Source organism: Aspergillus pseudonomiae, assembly GCF_009193645.1.
Source record: "Aspergillus pseudonomiae strain CBS 119388 unplaced genomic scaffold BDV37scaffold_49, whole genome shotgun sequence".
Lineage (NCBI taxonomy): Eukaryota > Fungi > Ascomycota > Eurotiomycetes > Eurotiales > Aspergillaceae > Aspergillus > Aspergillus pseudonomiae.
Window position 1 is genome coordinate 98389 of NW_022476041.1, and position 16156 is coordinate 114544.

Genomic DNA, 16156 nt, shown 5'->3' on the forward strand with positions numbered 1-16156 from the left:
AAGCCTGGAATCTCTTGGGTAGGGTCCAGACACTACTGATCCTACTGACCATGTCTTCAGGGCTCAGGCATCACTAGCCTATGCTAAGGTGTCACTGCGGCATTTTTGGAAAGCACGTTTTGCGGGTGGAGAGAAATGGAAGTCCCGAAAAACACATCGTAGCATCCAGGCTAGCCTGGGTTTACGATATCGGTTCATATCTTCTCTTCGATTGGCCAAGTTCTTCACAATCATCAGAACAGCGACAGTAACCTCGGCAGATGTTACGGCGTGCGATGCCTTGCAGTTATTCCTGTTGTTAGCATCCTGCGCAATATGTTACATATGACCGTTGCCAACAGTTACTTGTCTGGAAGAGCTGCAGATGGTGGTTCGACATTTGTAGATTGTCACATTCCCCACGTTACTTCAACCACCTTCCTTGCATCAGTTCGAATCGAGAGGTTGTTCACTATCTGCTGCAAGGGGGAGATAGGAATGTACTTTCCAGGCCATGCAGTATGTGAGGACAACCAGGCAGGCAAATTCGGACCAAGCCATTGGCAAAACTTGAGTCTCTGCGAAATTTGTTGGAATTCAAGAGGAAAGTGAGGTAGCAGCCGGGCATTTTGCGCAAGGACTATGCACGCTGTTCAGGTGGAAGCGAACACTCCTTCTTGGTGGCAGGAAAAGAAGTCACATTTCACAGATCTGGAACTTGTTGGAATGTAAGGGACTGAGCCAATGACATACTATTGATGGTGTTATTTCTTTCATCATTTGTTTGGTTTGAGGTATAGAACCACTACTGTCCGCAATATGCCCGCCACTCTTGCATACGGAGATATGTACTCACCTGGTGATCTCAAAGACCGCTATGTTTCCCGGTCATAGAAGCCCAGTATGCAAGTATCATTTTACATTTTGCAGGGGCCTGGTCCAGCCGTCTACTACGACCTAGAACCATCCTGTAGAGCTAGTACCTGGCGTGGAAGTTGGCTTGGCGGCTGGGAAGGCTTTGCGGTGGTATTTATTGGATCGATTCCAGCTCCATTGCGTTCTAGAACTAGTAGTCTATACTGCGTGCCAAAAATAACTGGCTAAGGCACGCCACTGAAACACCAATCAAGCGCGTGAGAAGAGCTATGAACAGGGGGCTCTACGCTGCTCACTTCGGGCCAAACAGGGCCTGCTGGGTGTTATATGTGTATTTCAGATCGAGGTGCCAGTAGTCCGGAGCAGTTGGCTTAGCGATTAACCACGCTTTGTCCAACGCTTCAACGACCTTCTCGGGCAGAGGACCTTTTTGGATGTCTTTGAGATTACTTTCCAGCTGCGCGAAGCTGCTCACGCCAACGATAATTCCGTCGCGGCCATTGTCTTTCATATTAAGAGCCGAGTGATGGTGAATCCAGCGAATCGCAGTCTCGGGGAGTGTCAGGCCATGCTTCTCGACCTCAGGCTCGATGACTCGCAGCGCATCGAAGGTTGCATCCCTGAAATAGCGTTTGCGGTACGGTACGCCAGTGGTGGATTTGTCGCTGTATCTTCCCTCGTCAGGGATGTCTTTTGTCTTATACTTACCCGATAAGATACCACCAGCAAGGGGGTTATAGACTACGATATCAATGCCATAACGCTTGCAGGCGGGGATTAGCTCGGTCTCAATCGAACGTGCTAGGGTAACACCGGTCAGTGCCATTCAAATCGAGGGGAAACCGGCTGCTGAGTCCATTGGTATGAGAACAACTCACTAATGGCATTATACATCGCTTGATATATTGTCGGTCGTACCCAGCCCCTCTCAGCACAGAGAGTCACAATTTCCGCGACCTCAAAGGCCGTGTAATTACTCAGACCCAGTTGAACAAATTTGCCCTCTTTATGTAGCTTGTTGACTTCCTCCAGAGTCTCCGCAAAAGGAACTGATCTATCCGGAGCATGAAGATAGAAGATATCGACCTGATCCGTTCCCAGCTCCTTCAGAGAAAGCTCGAGCTTTTCTCGGAGCACATTGGGTTTGTGTTCGCCTGGGTTGTGAGGATACCATTTCGTTGCCAGAGTTAATCCTCGCTCTTTCCACTTCGCCTGCGCTGTAAAAGCCTCCTGCGCCCCGCCAACATAAATCCTAGCAGTGTCGATTTCATTGAATCCCTGCTGTTGGAAATAGTCGAGACACTTGTTGAATTCTTCGAGAGACGTGATCCGAGCGCCCTTAGACTCATCGGGGCCGAATGTCATAAGGCCTAGAAGGGCCCTTGGCAGGGGGTTCTGCGCGACTAAAGGCATCCTAGTACTCGAGAAATCACGGGGTTCTGCGGGGTAGCCAGATCTCAGTCACGTCCAACATACTAGTACACGGCTACCGTCCTCCACATGCTGGCAACATGACATACCTTAGAAATACTTCTCTGGTTCTATTGAGCGAAATTAAAGCAGTGGTAGGGAAGGTAACTCATCCAGTAAATGTGCTTGCGGGGTACAAGTGGTGAAATGTCGGAGATGCTCATAGTGGAGATAAGATTTCCATCACGTCATTGGTCTATCCCCGTCAGCACCAAAACCATCTCTCATTGATTACTAGGCTCTGATTAGTTGATGCCATCCGCTGTATGGAAATATAGTAATTTTAGTTGAGTTCGACTGGTCTGCCTGTGTCAAACATTCCACGAGTGCATTCATAGCCGTACAGCTTCTTCTGTTAGCAGAATCTGCTAATGCACGGTCATAGTGGGGGCTAACATATCACAAATACGAATAATAGCAAACATCGTAGCCAACTGTCAAGTGAGTAAACGTCCCAAACGCGAATCATCACTTCATCTGTGCTTAAGGTATGTGTTTGTAGATCAAATATAGATACTGACCTAATTTACTTATAACTTGAATCTTAAACAGAGATGAGCGGGACAGACACACATGCAGTTGATATGAATGATCAAGTCCCCTATAGAAGTCAGCCAAGACCGAATAGGAAATAGATCCAGGTTTCCAAGTTATAAAAGGTCTTTGAACAATTATTTAGATGACCCCTCCAGCCATTGTCTTTGACAAAAATCGCCCTGTACTGTGTACAACTCTGGATACCGCCTCTGCGTTTGCAAATAGGCGATAATGTAATGACAATTCCATGAACTCGCAACCAGATGGGTGTCTAGAACAAGAAATTAGAGATCTAGTATATATACAAAGAAAATTTCACGCCAGTGAGACCAATTTTCTAGGTAGATCCGGGTTTGGTGTTCTCGAGGTCCAATTCACACGGATTGCAGGGTTCTCGTCTTACTCTCATCTTCTATTGGGTGTTGTTGTCTTGCGGAAACAATACAACACATACACTGAAACAAGTCATGTGGCTCATTGCTACCTATATAAAATGGTAGCTTACCCATCTTAGATCAGTCATGACTATCTTCAAAGAGATTTCCTGACAATACTCCTTGCCTGTCAGTCCAAATAAAAACGAAATAATGACTGCCACCAGCCACCCTGGCCAAAAAGAATTATCCAATATCATGCGCAACCTACAGTCCAGCCCTGACGGCAGAGAAGAAAGCGTGGATCGAGAAAAACAAGGAGGCGAACAAGGAAATCATCCAGGAGAATATTAGGAAAATGAAAAGTGGTGAGCTAAAGCCGTGTGGGGTTGTTATTCGGTCGGATCATGATATTAGTCCTCGGTAGAGAAGGGTTTTATAACATCACAGTGTGGTATGACATGTTGAAGCATACGAGTATCACAAAGAGAGGTTCGAGATTATATTTAAATAAATATCACTTAGCTCTGCTGTGCGACAAAACCTGGACATTGTTGTCATATCCTATATACAAGCAATACACAGAGCATTTCTATCCTGTCGATCCTCGGCATTGGTATCAACTCCTGTGCCACCTTGCTCTTTGCAAACTATTTAGGCGGCACCATGCCAAAATTCATATCTCCCTGCGCCTGATACTGGTTGCCGCCTACAATGTTCTGTGTGCCCTCAGCGAATTGAATGTATTGCTGATTATTATCTCCGTACTGGCGGGCAAGTCCGGCCTGTCCAGCAGGCGATGAACTGTCACGGGCCTCACGGCAGTTTTTGGTCGCACTTATATCTTTAATCCAGCGACGCAGCTCTCCACAGATAGCCACAAACCCAGGGTCGTCGACACCACTGAACTTGGTCATATCCATATGATTACTGTGGATTCCAATAGGGACATATCCCGGTAGGACGGCCGAATCCTGTGGAACCACCTATTGCCGAGACGTCAGCATTCGAGAAGAGGCCCGAATTTGCATGACTTACAAAACCAATCCCCAGCACGGGTAGCTCCTCATAGAAGCAAGTGACCTTAATCGGTGGCGGTTCTACACTTCGCACCATCGTGTGAAAGCCGTCTTGGATCCGCGCAAGGACCTCGGAGTCGCGTTTGAGAACGTTGACAATGTCGGGATTCGTCTGCTTGACAAGGCCAATTGATCGGGATACAATCTCAGCCCATTTAGCAAGGCCCGCTCCATGGTGCGGTGTCCCAAGAAAGATAATACCACGAGTGGACTGAATGATACCGTGGAGATGCGGCTCTGGTCGTTGTTTCGACGTTAACAAGGCCTGGGATGGGCATTAGCACAGTCCCCCCAAAATCAGACGATACGTACATCCTCGCAGACCAGCCCGCCCAAGCTATGGCATACAAATATAACCGGTCGTTCATTCTGTGTGTGTCAGTGTGTTATAGCATCAGTAGCGGTGACCGCCTTACCGTGGCGTCGTTGTCTCGGTACGTTGCAAGAGATGCCAGCAGATTCCATGCGTGGTTGGCAATAACAGATTGCGATACTACACCTCGCCAGTCCGCCACATATGCGTCATATCCAAATGTGAGGATGCGGGCTGTCGGAAGTTTGGCTGGGAGGAGGGTTTTAGGCCAAGGTTCGCCCTCGCCTGGGGCAGTCCACGTCGCATCGCGATCGCCGGTCAGGCCGTGGACAAATACGATACTGGGGGAAACATCAGCCATGTTCTCTAAACCCCGAAAGGCACATACTCAATTGTCGCATCATTTGGGCCACAGAGCAATTTGAGTCCGGTAGGGAAGGTCTTTCTCGGTTGGCATTTAGATGTACTACCCTGACCTTTGGCTCGCAGCCGCAGCCGGTGTAGGATTTGTTTCGTCGTCGTTACGCCTAAAGCCATGGTGTCTTTGTTTGGCCGTCAAAATCACAATCCTAGGTATTACTTGCCATATTAAAGCAAGGCTGGCAGGGCATATTTAATAACAGGAAACCCTGTCAATACTGGCGGGCGACAAGGTATCGTGACGCCCTGATTGATTCCCTTGGAGAGGAGAAGCGCTTCCATCCGCCATTGAGAAAGCAGAACAGTTCATGTACGCTCTCAAACTAAGCGCCAGCCTCATATATTTTTGGAAGACACTTAATGTGTCAAAGAAGATCCGTCGCAGCTCGTCAACATCGGCGGAGCTTAGCGCTCACATCTCGCCCTATACTTTTGCCGAGAGGAGGTGCCTCGGTATACTAGTACATGGCACTCGGGGTCCGAATTTTTGTCCTGGATTATAGCTAGTTAGATCTGGATGGGCCAATAACAGCAAACAGGGGGTGTTTGTGATATATTAGCAGCTCTCTTTATTTAAGTCAGTGCGAAGCAAGCGGGCGCTTAATGTATGTACCTCGACTCCTAGTTTACACAAGGTGAGGAGTCGTAGCAAATCAAACGCTTAGGGCAAACCAAAACGCTGCCTGTCAATCGCACTGCCTAAATTAGCGCCGTTGGTTCATAGCACCTTGAGATTTATAGGGCCAGAATAGAAGAATTATAGTTTCGATAAAAATTGCATTCGAGATTCCACCTCGCTCCTGCGCAGTATTAGTGGTAGGAACGGAGCGAGCAATCACAACTGCAGCCCCACATAAATTCCTCGGCGGCTACTTGGACGTTGAGGAAGACTCCATGTAGAAGCACTCCAAAGAGTGGAAGGTGCTATGGAGACTCTCGAAATACTCCGATTGCATACTCCGGAGTACACTGACTCCCTCACTCCTCTTCCCCACTTCTTAGCGCCAATTGGGGGATGTCTGTGCTGAGCTGACTGGCCATAATTATAAACGAGCGACGCGCCAAGCACGGAGGCTATAAAAGTCCCCCTCACAACAACCACAAGATCGTTGGGCAGATAAGCGGCAAACCCGAGTGAAGGAAAGTGTTGTGCATTGTATCGCCCCAAATCATTCCGTGTCTGGCCCTCTACTTTTTCTCTTCTGGCACGCCCTCCCAGCGGCGAGAAAGGACTTCGCTGTTCACCAACATTACGATTGAGCTTAACTGCAGCAAGTCCAGTCTAAATGTTGTCGACTCAATCCGCGGCCCAGTCTCTGTCCATCATGTCAGATTCTGATATCTCTCGCCAGATTACCGGCCTCATCGAGGTCACAGAAGGCATCGTCGAGGCGTATAACCCGATCAAAGACCTCTGTGGATTGCCCAAAGCCTTCCGGGAAGTGAACAATCTACTTCCTTTCGTCCAGCAAATCCTTCGAGATGCAAAGGCTCCGACGAAGAAATCCCTGTCCACCAACGAATTTAAGGCGCTGAAGACTATTGTGTCTAGCTGTGCTGAGAAGGCTGACAAGCTGCTGGAGATCTTCAAAAAGATGGCGAAGAAGACAGATGGCCAATACAGCTCTACCGTGTACCGGGCAATCGTTCTTAATCAAGGCAAGCATCGCGTCGAGACGCTGATGGACGGTATTTTGCGGGGTCTAGAAGCCCTTGTTAGGAGCCACATATTTCCGGTGGAAATCCAGAGGCAGGTCAAGCCGTTGGAGGATGCTCGAGCGGAGCTGGCGAAAGTGTCTCCATCATTGACTGACTCTGATCTGGCCGAGCAGCCCGGTACTGCCAACCAGTATGGAGATAAATGTCGCCAGTATAACGTGTTCGGGGAAGGCACACAAAGAATCGCGGATGGTCACTATTTTGAGGCAAAGGGAAATCAGACTTTCGGTATGATGCCGCCTCTGGGCTCTATTAGCAGCTCTGGAATTACCTCAACTTAACGGGATTCGTTGCTGTCCCAGAATCGTTTTTCTCGAACCCTTGACATTGGGTTTATACAAACTTTACGTTTGGAACAAGCTTGTACGTTCGTTAGTGCGTTATGGGGAATAGTCCCTAGCGACCCCCACGGTGCCAGCGCTGTGCGACTTGTTCACCGCGTTGCTTCCGGTCATTCTCGCAGTCGATAGAGGAGGTATCCGAGGCGTGATAGCCCTGCAAAATATGTTGGGCTTTGACATATTTTTGTTCATTTTAGGTTGTCTGTCAGCTATCGGAGATCTCATCCGCCCGCCATTCCCTGCGTGGTAGGCGGAGACGCACAGGATCCTCATGGCCCAGATATCTCCCTTCGCTGCTATTCTATAGTCTGATGGATGGATGGATGACTTTAGTTACTTAGCTCGCAGCTACAGAATATTTCTTTTAACTGTTGTCTTCCGAAAGGCAAAATGCTTGGTGTAAGGTGAACATATGACTACAGGATAAAATCACTGCATAAGCAGTTCCTGCTCATTCCAAGTTAATTTGTAACTATTTGTGTGTGCTTCATGGCGACAAATAGAGCCTTGTGTTCACTCGTGAAGAGTTTAGCATGGTACAGTACATTATAGATGCCCCACTAGCAGCCAAGTCTACTGCTCTTGGGGGTTGAGGCAAGCAACAACAACAACAACAACAACAACAACAACAACAACATACCCCCCGGTGAAATTGACATGGCAACTTCCAGTACACAATAGCATCCAGTATGTGAGCACATCGTATTGGCTCATCTAGTACTTAAACTCAAGATACAGGATTTATAGGAGAGAGAATGGATTTTTTTAAGGCCCCCTGCCAAGCTTAAATACGGGGCCGCCAGTGCCCTAATAGCGACGATCCCACCCAACTGAGCATCGATTTGTTCCTATGTCAAGGCTAATGAATACCCACGTAGGCTCCCTGGTATGCCAGCCGTGACCACTTTATCTCATTAGGCTGGGGACAGAGGCAAAATAGTATTCATTTTTCGAAACAACAGCCGTTATCTCACTCACGATACCTATCCTACCCCACGCTTAGCACACCTATACGTCGCTCTTCAATATGAAGCTTGCCTCGGGGTTAACCCTTACCACGTCTGGCTTCCAGTTGCTTATGTTTGGCCGTCGGAAAGAGGGTCTCACCCCGGACCAATACCGCGACCACTACGAGAATGTCCACATTCCCCTCATGAAGAACCTCACCGGGGATACCTTCCCTCTGACTCACGAGCGACACTACGTGAAACGAGACGGGCCGCCTGACTTTCCTGCGGCTGTTTTAATGGGCAACCAGGCGGACTTCAACTACGACGCGGTGGCGGTACTCACGTATCGGGATAAGGCGCATTTTGACGCCAACTGGGCTTTCTTTGAGGATGAGGAGACTTCGAGATTGATCAAAGAGGACGAGGAGAAGTTCTCCGCGTGGGTGACGGGTGTTTTCATCGGGCAAACGATTACTACTGATACGAGAGATACGCCCAACTAAGAACGGTCATGCATCACCATCCAAAAGATCACGAAAGAGCTCTCAACCTATCAATCTTTTTTTTTTGTCTGGACCCTCACTACTAGTGCTAAAAGCAAATGTCTTCTAATTTCTGAGTGGATCATATCGGCTGTCGGAAGTAGTGCCAGTAAAGACTAATATAATTGACTCTTTCCTGGCAATTCTCGTCATCCATTTTCGCTTGTTCTAGTCTCTGTTCTTATTATCCCATGGAAGCAAGCGCCCTAGGTTCCGGTGGTGTTACTGGAAAACCTCTTTCAAATTGCCCCCTGCTTCTTACCATCACGAGGAATAATAACAAGTCGACAAAGTATATGTCAGACTGTTGTATGTTGTGTTTTACCGCCTGAAGGAAACCTAATAACTTGAGCAATATTGGCGCGAAAGCCGTAACGTTCTAGGCATAAATGCTGTGAATCCCTGTGTCTTTATATACAGATACAAGATTATCACAAAAGGCATCCAAACCTTTGCCGATTGGCTTAGATCGGATGATATTGAACATTGAAGGCGTCGGCATTCTATTCAAAAAAGAAACACATTGATAGATCTTATACGCCATGTAAGTGCAACATGAGCTAGAGAAGATACAAATACAAGAGACGCTATGGATGGTGCGGTATTGTGGAATGAGAGAACATCGTCTTCTATCTTCCACGTAACAAAATCAGGCTGAGTATATAGACTGGAAGTTCCACTTTCAGCCTCTACCGCAGCATCAGGGGTTCGTCTGGATTCCCTATCTTTAGATCTTCAAGGTATCCATTATGTAAAGACTAGAAACTCCCGATAGTCAAATAGGTATTTATATTGCTGCGGTTACCTATACAATGCACCTCAAAGTGAGGGTTATGCCTTTCTGGCAGCGACTGTGCATTTTACTGGGGGACTCACTCCCTTGTAGTATGACTACTCTACCCATGAGGGTAGATGCTACAATACTAGCGATAATCGAAAGTCCCACGGATACTCCAGATGAGAGTATCCGCGCCAGTAACACAAGGTGTTCGAACTAGAATCACTACTTCATTCGATGAGATTACCAAGGGAGTATCGCGGCACAAGTGTATGGCAAATTAAGACGTATAGATCGGTAAGACATAATCTTGTCCGAGGTCGTTATCCCTCAAGGATAAGCTAGGCACAAATACCTACCATACTGATCGTGTTGATCAGATAAGATAAGGGTTTTCAAGATCTATGGACTCGTGGAGACTTGGCGTCCCACTTAAACTGCTTTAGTCTTTGTGGGACTAACGGGAGATGATCGACAAAGGGATTTCCAACCCTAGTCTCATTTGTTACGACGATTGATCCAGGTTTGCCAATTCCACTATCGCTCTACATACACAATCGGAGGTTTAGTTCCACACGACCCCCTACAGCGATTCCGAGATTATGTTTGTCGGTCGTATGGACGGATGCTCAAGAGACATGGTGAGTATATCATACCTAATATCGCTCGTCTTCTGTGAGAACATAGAAACCATACTACCAAAAGTGTGCGTATATCCCGTAGACAACCGTGATGGCTCACTAGCTTGCCCCACGAGAGACAAAGGGAAATTATGATCAGTGGTACCTTACCATTTGGCCAACGGTTAGGCCACGCCCAAAGACTCAAACGTGAATAATTATAGAGTTACCTTCTACTGCTGACAATTGCTTCGGGTGCTAGTGGTAGCCTCTGGTATACTTCTTAAAATTCAGGCTAAACTGCTGTTCTAAATGTATCTACATGATACAAAATCGTCTCACAAAGTGTTTTGCTATGTAGCGGCCAAGGTTTTAGGATAGGACCCTTGGGGCTGAAGCCTCGCGACCCACTGGCGCCAAGACGAGTAACTTATTTTAGCTTGACATTGGTATGGATTAGTGTTTGAGTTAGATGGTGGTAAATCTACTTCTACTCTAGTGGAATCATTCAGTGTCTTCTAAGCCCTCTACAAGCCTGGGTGTTAACTTGGCAGGGTTCCCAAGGATTTTTAGGGAGGAATGGCAATCTATCATGTGAGGGTATAGCCCGTGGTCAATAGTTGAAGCTATACTAAGGAATCTATGAGAAGGAATGAGCATCTTTGGGCCTCCGCATAAATAGCGATCGTAGGACAACTTTCCATGTAAAGCAACGAAAGGATTGCACGGTCTACCCGAGAAATTCCAACTTAGTCATTCTTTTGCCCATTCGCTTCTTGTCTCGTTTCATTCTTTGATGCAGTACCATTCGATATGAAGTCTGCGGTCTTCAGCCCCATTCTCTTCTCTCTGGCTGTGGCCCAGAACTACTCACTTGATAAACATTTCGATGTGCAATCTAGTCTCATTACCGACCCGAAGGAGGTCTCTGAGAAGACCTTTGATTATGTCATTGCTGGAGGAGGCTTGACCGGTCTAACAGTTGCGACCAAGCTGACAGAGAACCCCAACATTGAGGTTCTGGTTATTGAAAAGGGCTTTTATGAGTCCAACTGTGGGGGCATTGTCGAGGACCTGAATGAATATGGCGACATCTTTGGTACCGATGTTGATCAAGCCTATCAAACTGTTCCCCTTGCGATCAACAATCGCACAGAGTTGATTAGGTCTGGAAATGGCCTCGGTGGGTCGACCTTGGTCAACGGTGGTTCTTGGACTCGCCCAGACAAAGTCCAAATCGATTCTTGGGAAAAGGTCTTCGGCAATGAGGGTTGGAACTGGGAGGGCCTCTTTGAATACATGAAGAAAGCGGAAAAGTCTCGCCCGCCAAACGAGGCTCAGATTGCCGCCGGTCACTCTTACGATCCTGCTTGTCATGGAACAAATGGCACTGTTCAGGCAGGCCCTCGTGACAATGGCAAGCCATGGTCTCCTATCATGAAAGCCCTTATGAACACTGCATCAGAGCGTGGTGTTCCGACACAGCAAGATTTCCATTGTGGGCATCCTCGTGGTGTCTCCATGATCCCCAATGCTGTGCATGAGGACCAAACTCGTTCAGACGCTGCACGTGAATGGCTTCTTCCGAACCACGAACGCCCTAACCTAAAAGTCTTGACAGGTCAACGAGTTGGAAAGGTTTTACTCAACAAAACTGAATCCGGGGCTAAGGCTACTGGACTGAACTTCGGTACCCACAAAAAGGTCAACTTCAATGTGTATGCGAAGCATGAGGTCTTACTTGCAGCTGGATCTGCAATTTCGCCATTGATTTTGGAATGGTCTGGTATCGGCTTGAAGGATGTTCTTAGTGCCGCCGGTGTTGAGCAGGTTGTTGATCTTCCAGTTGGTCTCAACATGCAGGACCAGACGACTACCAACGTCCGTTCCCATGCCCAGGCTTCTGGTGCTGGACAGGGTCAGGCGGTTTACTTTGCTTCTTTCAATGAGACCTTTGGCGATTACGCTCCTAAGGCTATGGAGCTCCTTAACACCAAACTTGACCAATGGGCAGAGGAAACAGTTCGTAATGGTGGTTTCCATAATGTGACAGCCCTTAAGATCCAGTACGAGAACTACCGCGACTGGTTGCTGAATGAAGATGTTGCCTTCGCAGAACTTTTTCTCGATACCGAGGGCGTGATCAATTTTGATCTATGGGACCTTATCCCTTTTACTCGCGGATCTGTACACATCCTTAATGGCGATCCCTACATTCATCGTTACGCCAATGATCCCAAGTTCTTCCTTAACGAATTCGATATCCTCGGCCAGGCCGCCGCCTCGAAGCTTGCCCGTGAGCTTTCCAACGCCGGTGAAATGAAGAAGTACTTCGCTGGCGAGAGCATCCCCGGTGACAATTTGGCATACGAGGCCTCCTTGGAGCAGTGGACGGACTACGTCAAGAAGAACTTCCGTGCCAATTGGCATGCTGTGAGCTCTTGCTCCATGATGGCTAGAGAAATGGGCGGTGTCGTCGACTCCGCCGCTCGTGTGTATGATGTCGAAAACCTCCGTGTCATTGATGGCTCCATCCCACCGACCCAGGTGTCTTCGCACGTCATGACCATTTTCTATGGTATGGCTCTCAAGGTTGCTGATGCCATTCTGGCGGATTACTCCAAGAACTGACAGGTTCACGTTTGTGCCGTTGTGATTCAACTGTGAGGGAATCATTCAAGTAATTATAGCTCCTCTTTATCTTTTCTGATTCTTGTATGTATATCATTCATTCCTGTATCTCGTGACCCTTTCTTAGAAAACTACATTTTCGGTATAAGTTTAGTGATATAAGATCCATAATTTATCTTGTGGTGTTTTGTGAGTTTGGTGCGTCAATTGCTTTCTGAAACGAAGTAATCTACCGTATGGTTTCACCTTTCGCATAGTAGATCAGTTGTTCTCCTAGTGTGAGCCCAACTGACCAGCGAGGAATCGTTGTGTCCTATATCGCTTGATCAAGTCATCACATCTATGGCTGAGGATCATAATATCTAAAATTGCACGCTAGAAACTTAACAAACCCGAATATCACGGCATGTCACCGCCCACAGGAGCAGTCAATGAGAGGCTCCATAAAGTCAGGACAGTAGAGCGCACCTTTCATCCTGTCCATGTGGACAATGTACAGCATCGATCAATCCATTCATACGAATTAGTGGGAAGACAAATCCGAAGAAAATGCCGTACCGATCTGCTCTGTACATGCACCAAGAGCAAGGGATTGGCGATACTTCCGTGGTGGTGTGAACTAGGACTAGAAAAAACCGGAGGATGATCATATTTGATCGACATCCAAATTACTCTTTCTTTCCTTCTTCTTTTCCTCTTGGCTTTGTCCTCTTCGAGGTGGTTTTGAATCCTACGCCGTCTCTCTCCGTTCGCGAGTCGCCAAGAGGGTTAACATGCATTATTTCTGCAATATGTCTGCGATCCTAGTTCACTGTCTGTATTATCTTTATTGTTATCTCTAGACATTAATAGTATGTGTCTCATTCCATATACATTTTATAAAATTAATGCCTAGTGCTGTGGGTTTATTGGACCTTGGAATTCTTGGTTGGAAGGCATAGTTCCGTTCTCCGGTCACAACGGGTCGCTCCAGAATCTCATCATGGCAATGAGCGACCAGATACAGATACCGGTGAATATAAACATGAGACAATAAAGTTTTGTAATCTTGTAGCCAAGCAACTAGGCGTGTTTACCTGTGACAGGGGAAGCCCTGCCGAGGGTGGAGCTGTAAAGAACACCAGAAGGGAATGGCCCTGCCGATCACTGTATACAATATGTCTCAATGTCGGCAGGATACCCTAAGATCTTGCCTATATAACAGGCCGCTTCCTCCTGCACGTTTAAAACATCAGTCCCTGGACACAGAATACATTCTCTACTCTACCAATTCGGGTAGGTAAAGATACGATCACCCGGAGATCTCCCAATCCAACTGTTGAATGCCGTTCTTAGTGCCATGAGCTGACAAAGTGTCTGGTTCAGTATAGGCTCTTTCTGTTCGAAATGGTTGTCTTCGGAAGCATGCGGCTTCCTCTTCTGTTGTTGTTGCTGCTGAACGCAACATTTGGTTCGGCACACCGCTGGTTCAACTGGCAGTATGAGGTCGGCTGTGAGTCCGATACCTTCATCGCACCGGCAGATGAAACCGGTGTTACCGACTTCCTGAAGAAGGAGTTCCCTAAGCAATCTCTTATCAAGGTCGTCGGTAATGGCCACGGTTTTGGAAACTTGACTACCTGTACCAACAAGGGTTCCACCAACAAAACTTCTCACATCGTCAGCCTTACCAACTTGAAGAAGCTTGAGATCAACAAGGACATGACCGTCACCGTCGGTGCTGGCTGGGATGTCTATGATCTGGTGAATGAACTGAAGAAACGCAACCTGTCCTTTGACTATCTCGGTGCCATGCGTGTCCAGAATATTGTCGGTGCTATTAGCACCGGTACCCACGGCACGGGCCAGAATATCACCAACATGGCAACGCAGGTCGTTTCTCTCCGTGTTGTTGATGCTCGTGGTGATATCCGTACGATCGACGCACAAAAAGATGCTGAAGAGATGAAGGCGTTTCGTATTAACCTTGGTGCTCTCGGCCTGATCACCGAAGTCACCCTCAAGGTTCAGCCGACTCACTTCCTGAAGAAGACCACAAAGGTGCTGAATGCCACCACCGACTACAACAAGCTGTACACGGAGCTTGCGGATCTCTACAAGAAGCATGACCGCATGACTGTTTGGGGACCTCACTTCAACTGGGACGCCAAGGCTGAGGACTGGGTCATCGAGCCTACTTTCTACGCCAGCTGGTGGGAGCCGACCAATTACACTGGCGTCCGCAACTGCACCCTCAACTACTGCGCCAACGGCTGCGGTGACTGCATCAAGGACTATGTCTGCTATGATGAGACAAGCGATGCAGTGTCGTGCCCTCCCCAGGGTATCTGCTCGAGCCAGTTCTACGCTGAGATTGAGCACTTCTTCCCCATGGAGCATTTCGTGGACGCCGCCGTCAACTACACTAAGTACCAGCAGGCACAGACCCCGAAGATGAAGGGCTTCGAGAACGAGAAGATGATCTTCCAGTTCCGTGCTCTCAAGGGCGATGACTCGTATATGTCCCCAGCCAACACCTACAACCTCGGCTCCGAGAAGAGTGGTGTTTTCGGTGTCCTGGAGATTGACTGGATGCAAAAGGTGAACCACTGGGGTACTTTGTACAACAACCAGCAGTTTGCCTATGACTTCCAGGATGAGTTTGGCTCTGTGTATAATGCCCGCTCGCACTGGAACAAGATGTCTCCCAACGACCCCAAGCACACCTTGGCTATCTTCCCTAAGCTTCCTGAGTTTCTGAAGATTCAAGAGCGCCAGGACCCCAACTGCCAGTTCGCCAATGAGTTCCTGGTGAACCAGCTCGGTATTGAGCGCTGCCGGTCCGCACTCAACCTGTAGTCTGAGGACTAATTCATCGATTGGTTTTCTTTCTTCGTCTTACTTCTCTTCTACTCGCGCACAGTGATGCTGCATATTATTTTGCCAACCATTCCTATGGACGGTCTTTTCATTTCCTTTCTTGCTATCTTTGAAAACTGTATTAGTAGTAGATTTAGTGTCACATTTGGATTTCATAGAAAATATTTTTGGAGAGTCATTCTTGGTGTTCCATTGTTGATCTAGGCCGTGCAAATATATATATTCAACCAGGTATACGCCCAGCTCTATCTAGCCCATCTGTGCAAGTAGGAAAGGAAAACTGACGTCGAGAAAAGGAAAACCCGGAAAAGATCAACTAGCATTTAGAATTCCACACACATACACACACACAAAGCCAGCCACAACACACAGCTACCTGCTAATACACATAGACAAAAAGCGCCATGATTCCAACAAGAACAACAAGCCATGCCTTACCGATAAAAAACGACATTATATGTGGAATCTGCGAGTAAGGCCTAGCGTCTGATCTTTTTGCCCTCAGTACCTTTGTTTCCTAGGCAGTATAAAGATCTAGTTAAGGAATAAAGACCTTTTTTTCCACCTGATACGATGCTTCGTCATCATAGAATGGCGTACGCCCTACTTTCAGTATCTACAACCCTTGAAACATTACATTTGTTACATCTCATTCATTTAGGGGGGGG

General features: G+C 47.5%; 6 protein-coding genes across 6 annotated transcripts; 4 read left to right on the forward strand and 2 right to left on the reverse strand.

The window, feature by feature from the left end:
* Window positions 1–1026: 1026 nt before the first annotated feature.
* On the reverse strand, window positions 1027–2236 carry BDV37DRAFT_252268 (aldo/keto reductase family protein). Its single transcript, XM_032082403.1, has 2 exons — window positions 1734–2236; window positions 1027–1656 (listed from the first exon to the last, which is right to left on the reverse strand). The coding sequence occupies exons 1-2, from the start codon at window positions 2218–2220 to the stop codon at window positions 1148–1150; spliced, it is 996 nt and encodes a 331-aa protein (XP_031939912.1). The 5' UTR covers window positions 2221–2236; the 3' UTR covers window positions 1027–1147.
* A 1650-nt stretch (window positions 2237–3886) lies between these two features.
* Window positions 3887–5165, reverse strand: BDV37DRAFT_284566 (esterase/lipase family protein; the record flags this gene model as incomplete). The annotated part of the gene is made up of 5 exons (XM_032087524.1): window positions 3887–4222; window positions 4275–4580; window positions 4628–4684; window positions 4732–4969; window positions 5017–5165. 5 exons carry the CDS (start codon window positions 5163–5165, stop codon window positions 3887–3889), a joined length of 1086 nt encoding a protein of 361 aa, XP_031939913.1.
* Window positions 5166–6194: 1029 nt separating this feature from the next.
* BDV37DRAFT_252270 (uncharacterized protein) lies at window positions 6195–7460 on the forward strand. Its single transcript, XM_032082404.1, has one exon. It carries the CDS (start codon window positions 6335–6337, stop codon window positions 7046–7048), a length of 714 nt encoding a protein of 237 aa, XP_031939914.1. The 5' UTR covers window positions 6195–6334; the 3' UTR covers window positions 7049–7460.
* A 675-nt stretch (window positions 7461–8135) lies between these two features.
* On the forward strand, window positions 8136–8561 carry BDV37DRAFT_284568 (EthD domain-containing protein; the record flags this gene model as incomplete). The annotated part of the gene is made up of 1 exon (XM_032087525.1): window positions 8136–8561. One exon carries the CDS (start codon window positions 8136–8138, stop codon window positions 8559–8561), a length of 426 nt encoding a protein of 141 aa, XP_031939915.1.
* A 2250-nt stretch (window positions 8562–10811) lies between these two features.
* BDV37DRAFT_284569 (GMC family oxidoreductase) lies at window positions 10812–12629 on the forward strand (the record flags this gene model as incomplete). The annotated part of the gene is made up of 1 exon (XM_032087526.1): window positions 10812–12629. The coding sequence occupies one exon, from the start codon at window positions 10812–10814 to the stop codon at window positions 12627–12629; it is 1818 nt and encodes a 605-aa protein (XP_031939916.1).
* Window positions 12630–14015: 1386 nt separating this feature from the next.
* On the forward strand, window positions 14016–15467 carry BDV37DRAFT_295156 (uncharacterized protein; the record flags this gene model as incomplete). Its single annotated transcript, XM_032089798.1, has 1 exon — window positions 14016–15467. One exon carries the CDS (start codon window positions 14016–14018, stop codon window positions 15465–15467), a length of 1452 nt encoding a protein of 483 aa, XP_031939917.1.
* Between the last annotated feature and the right edge of the window lie 689 nt (window positions 15468–16156).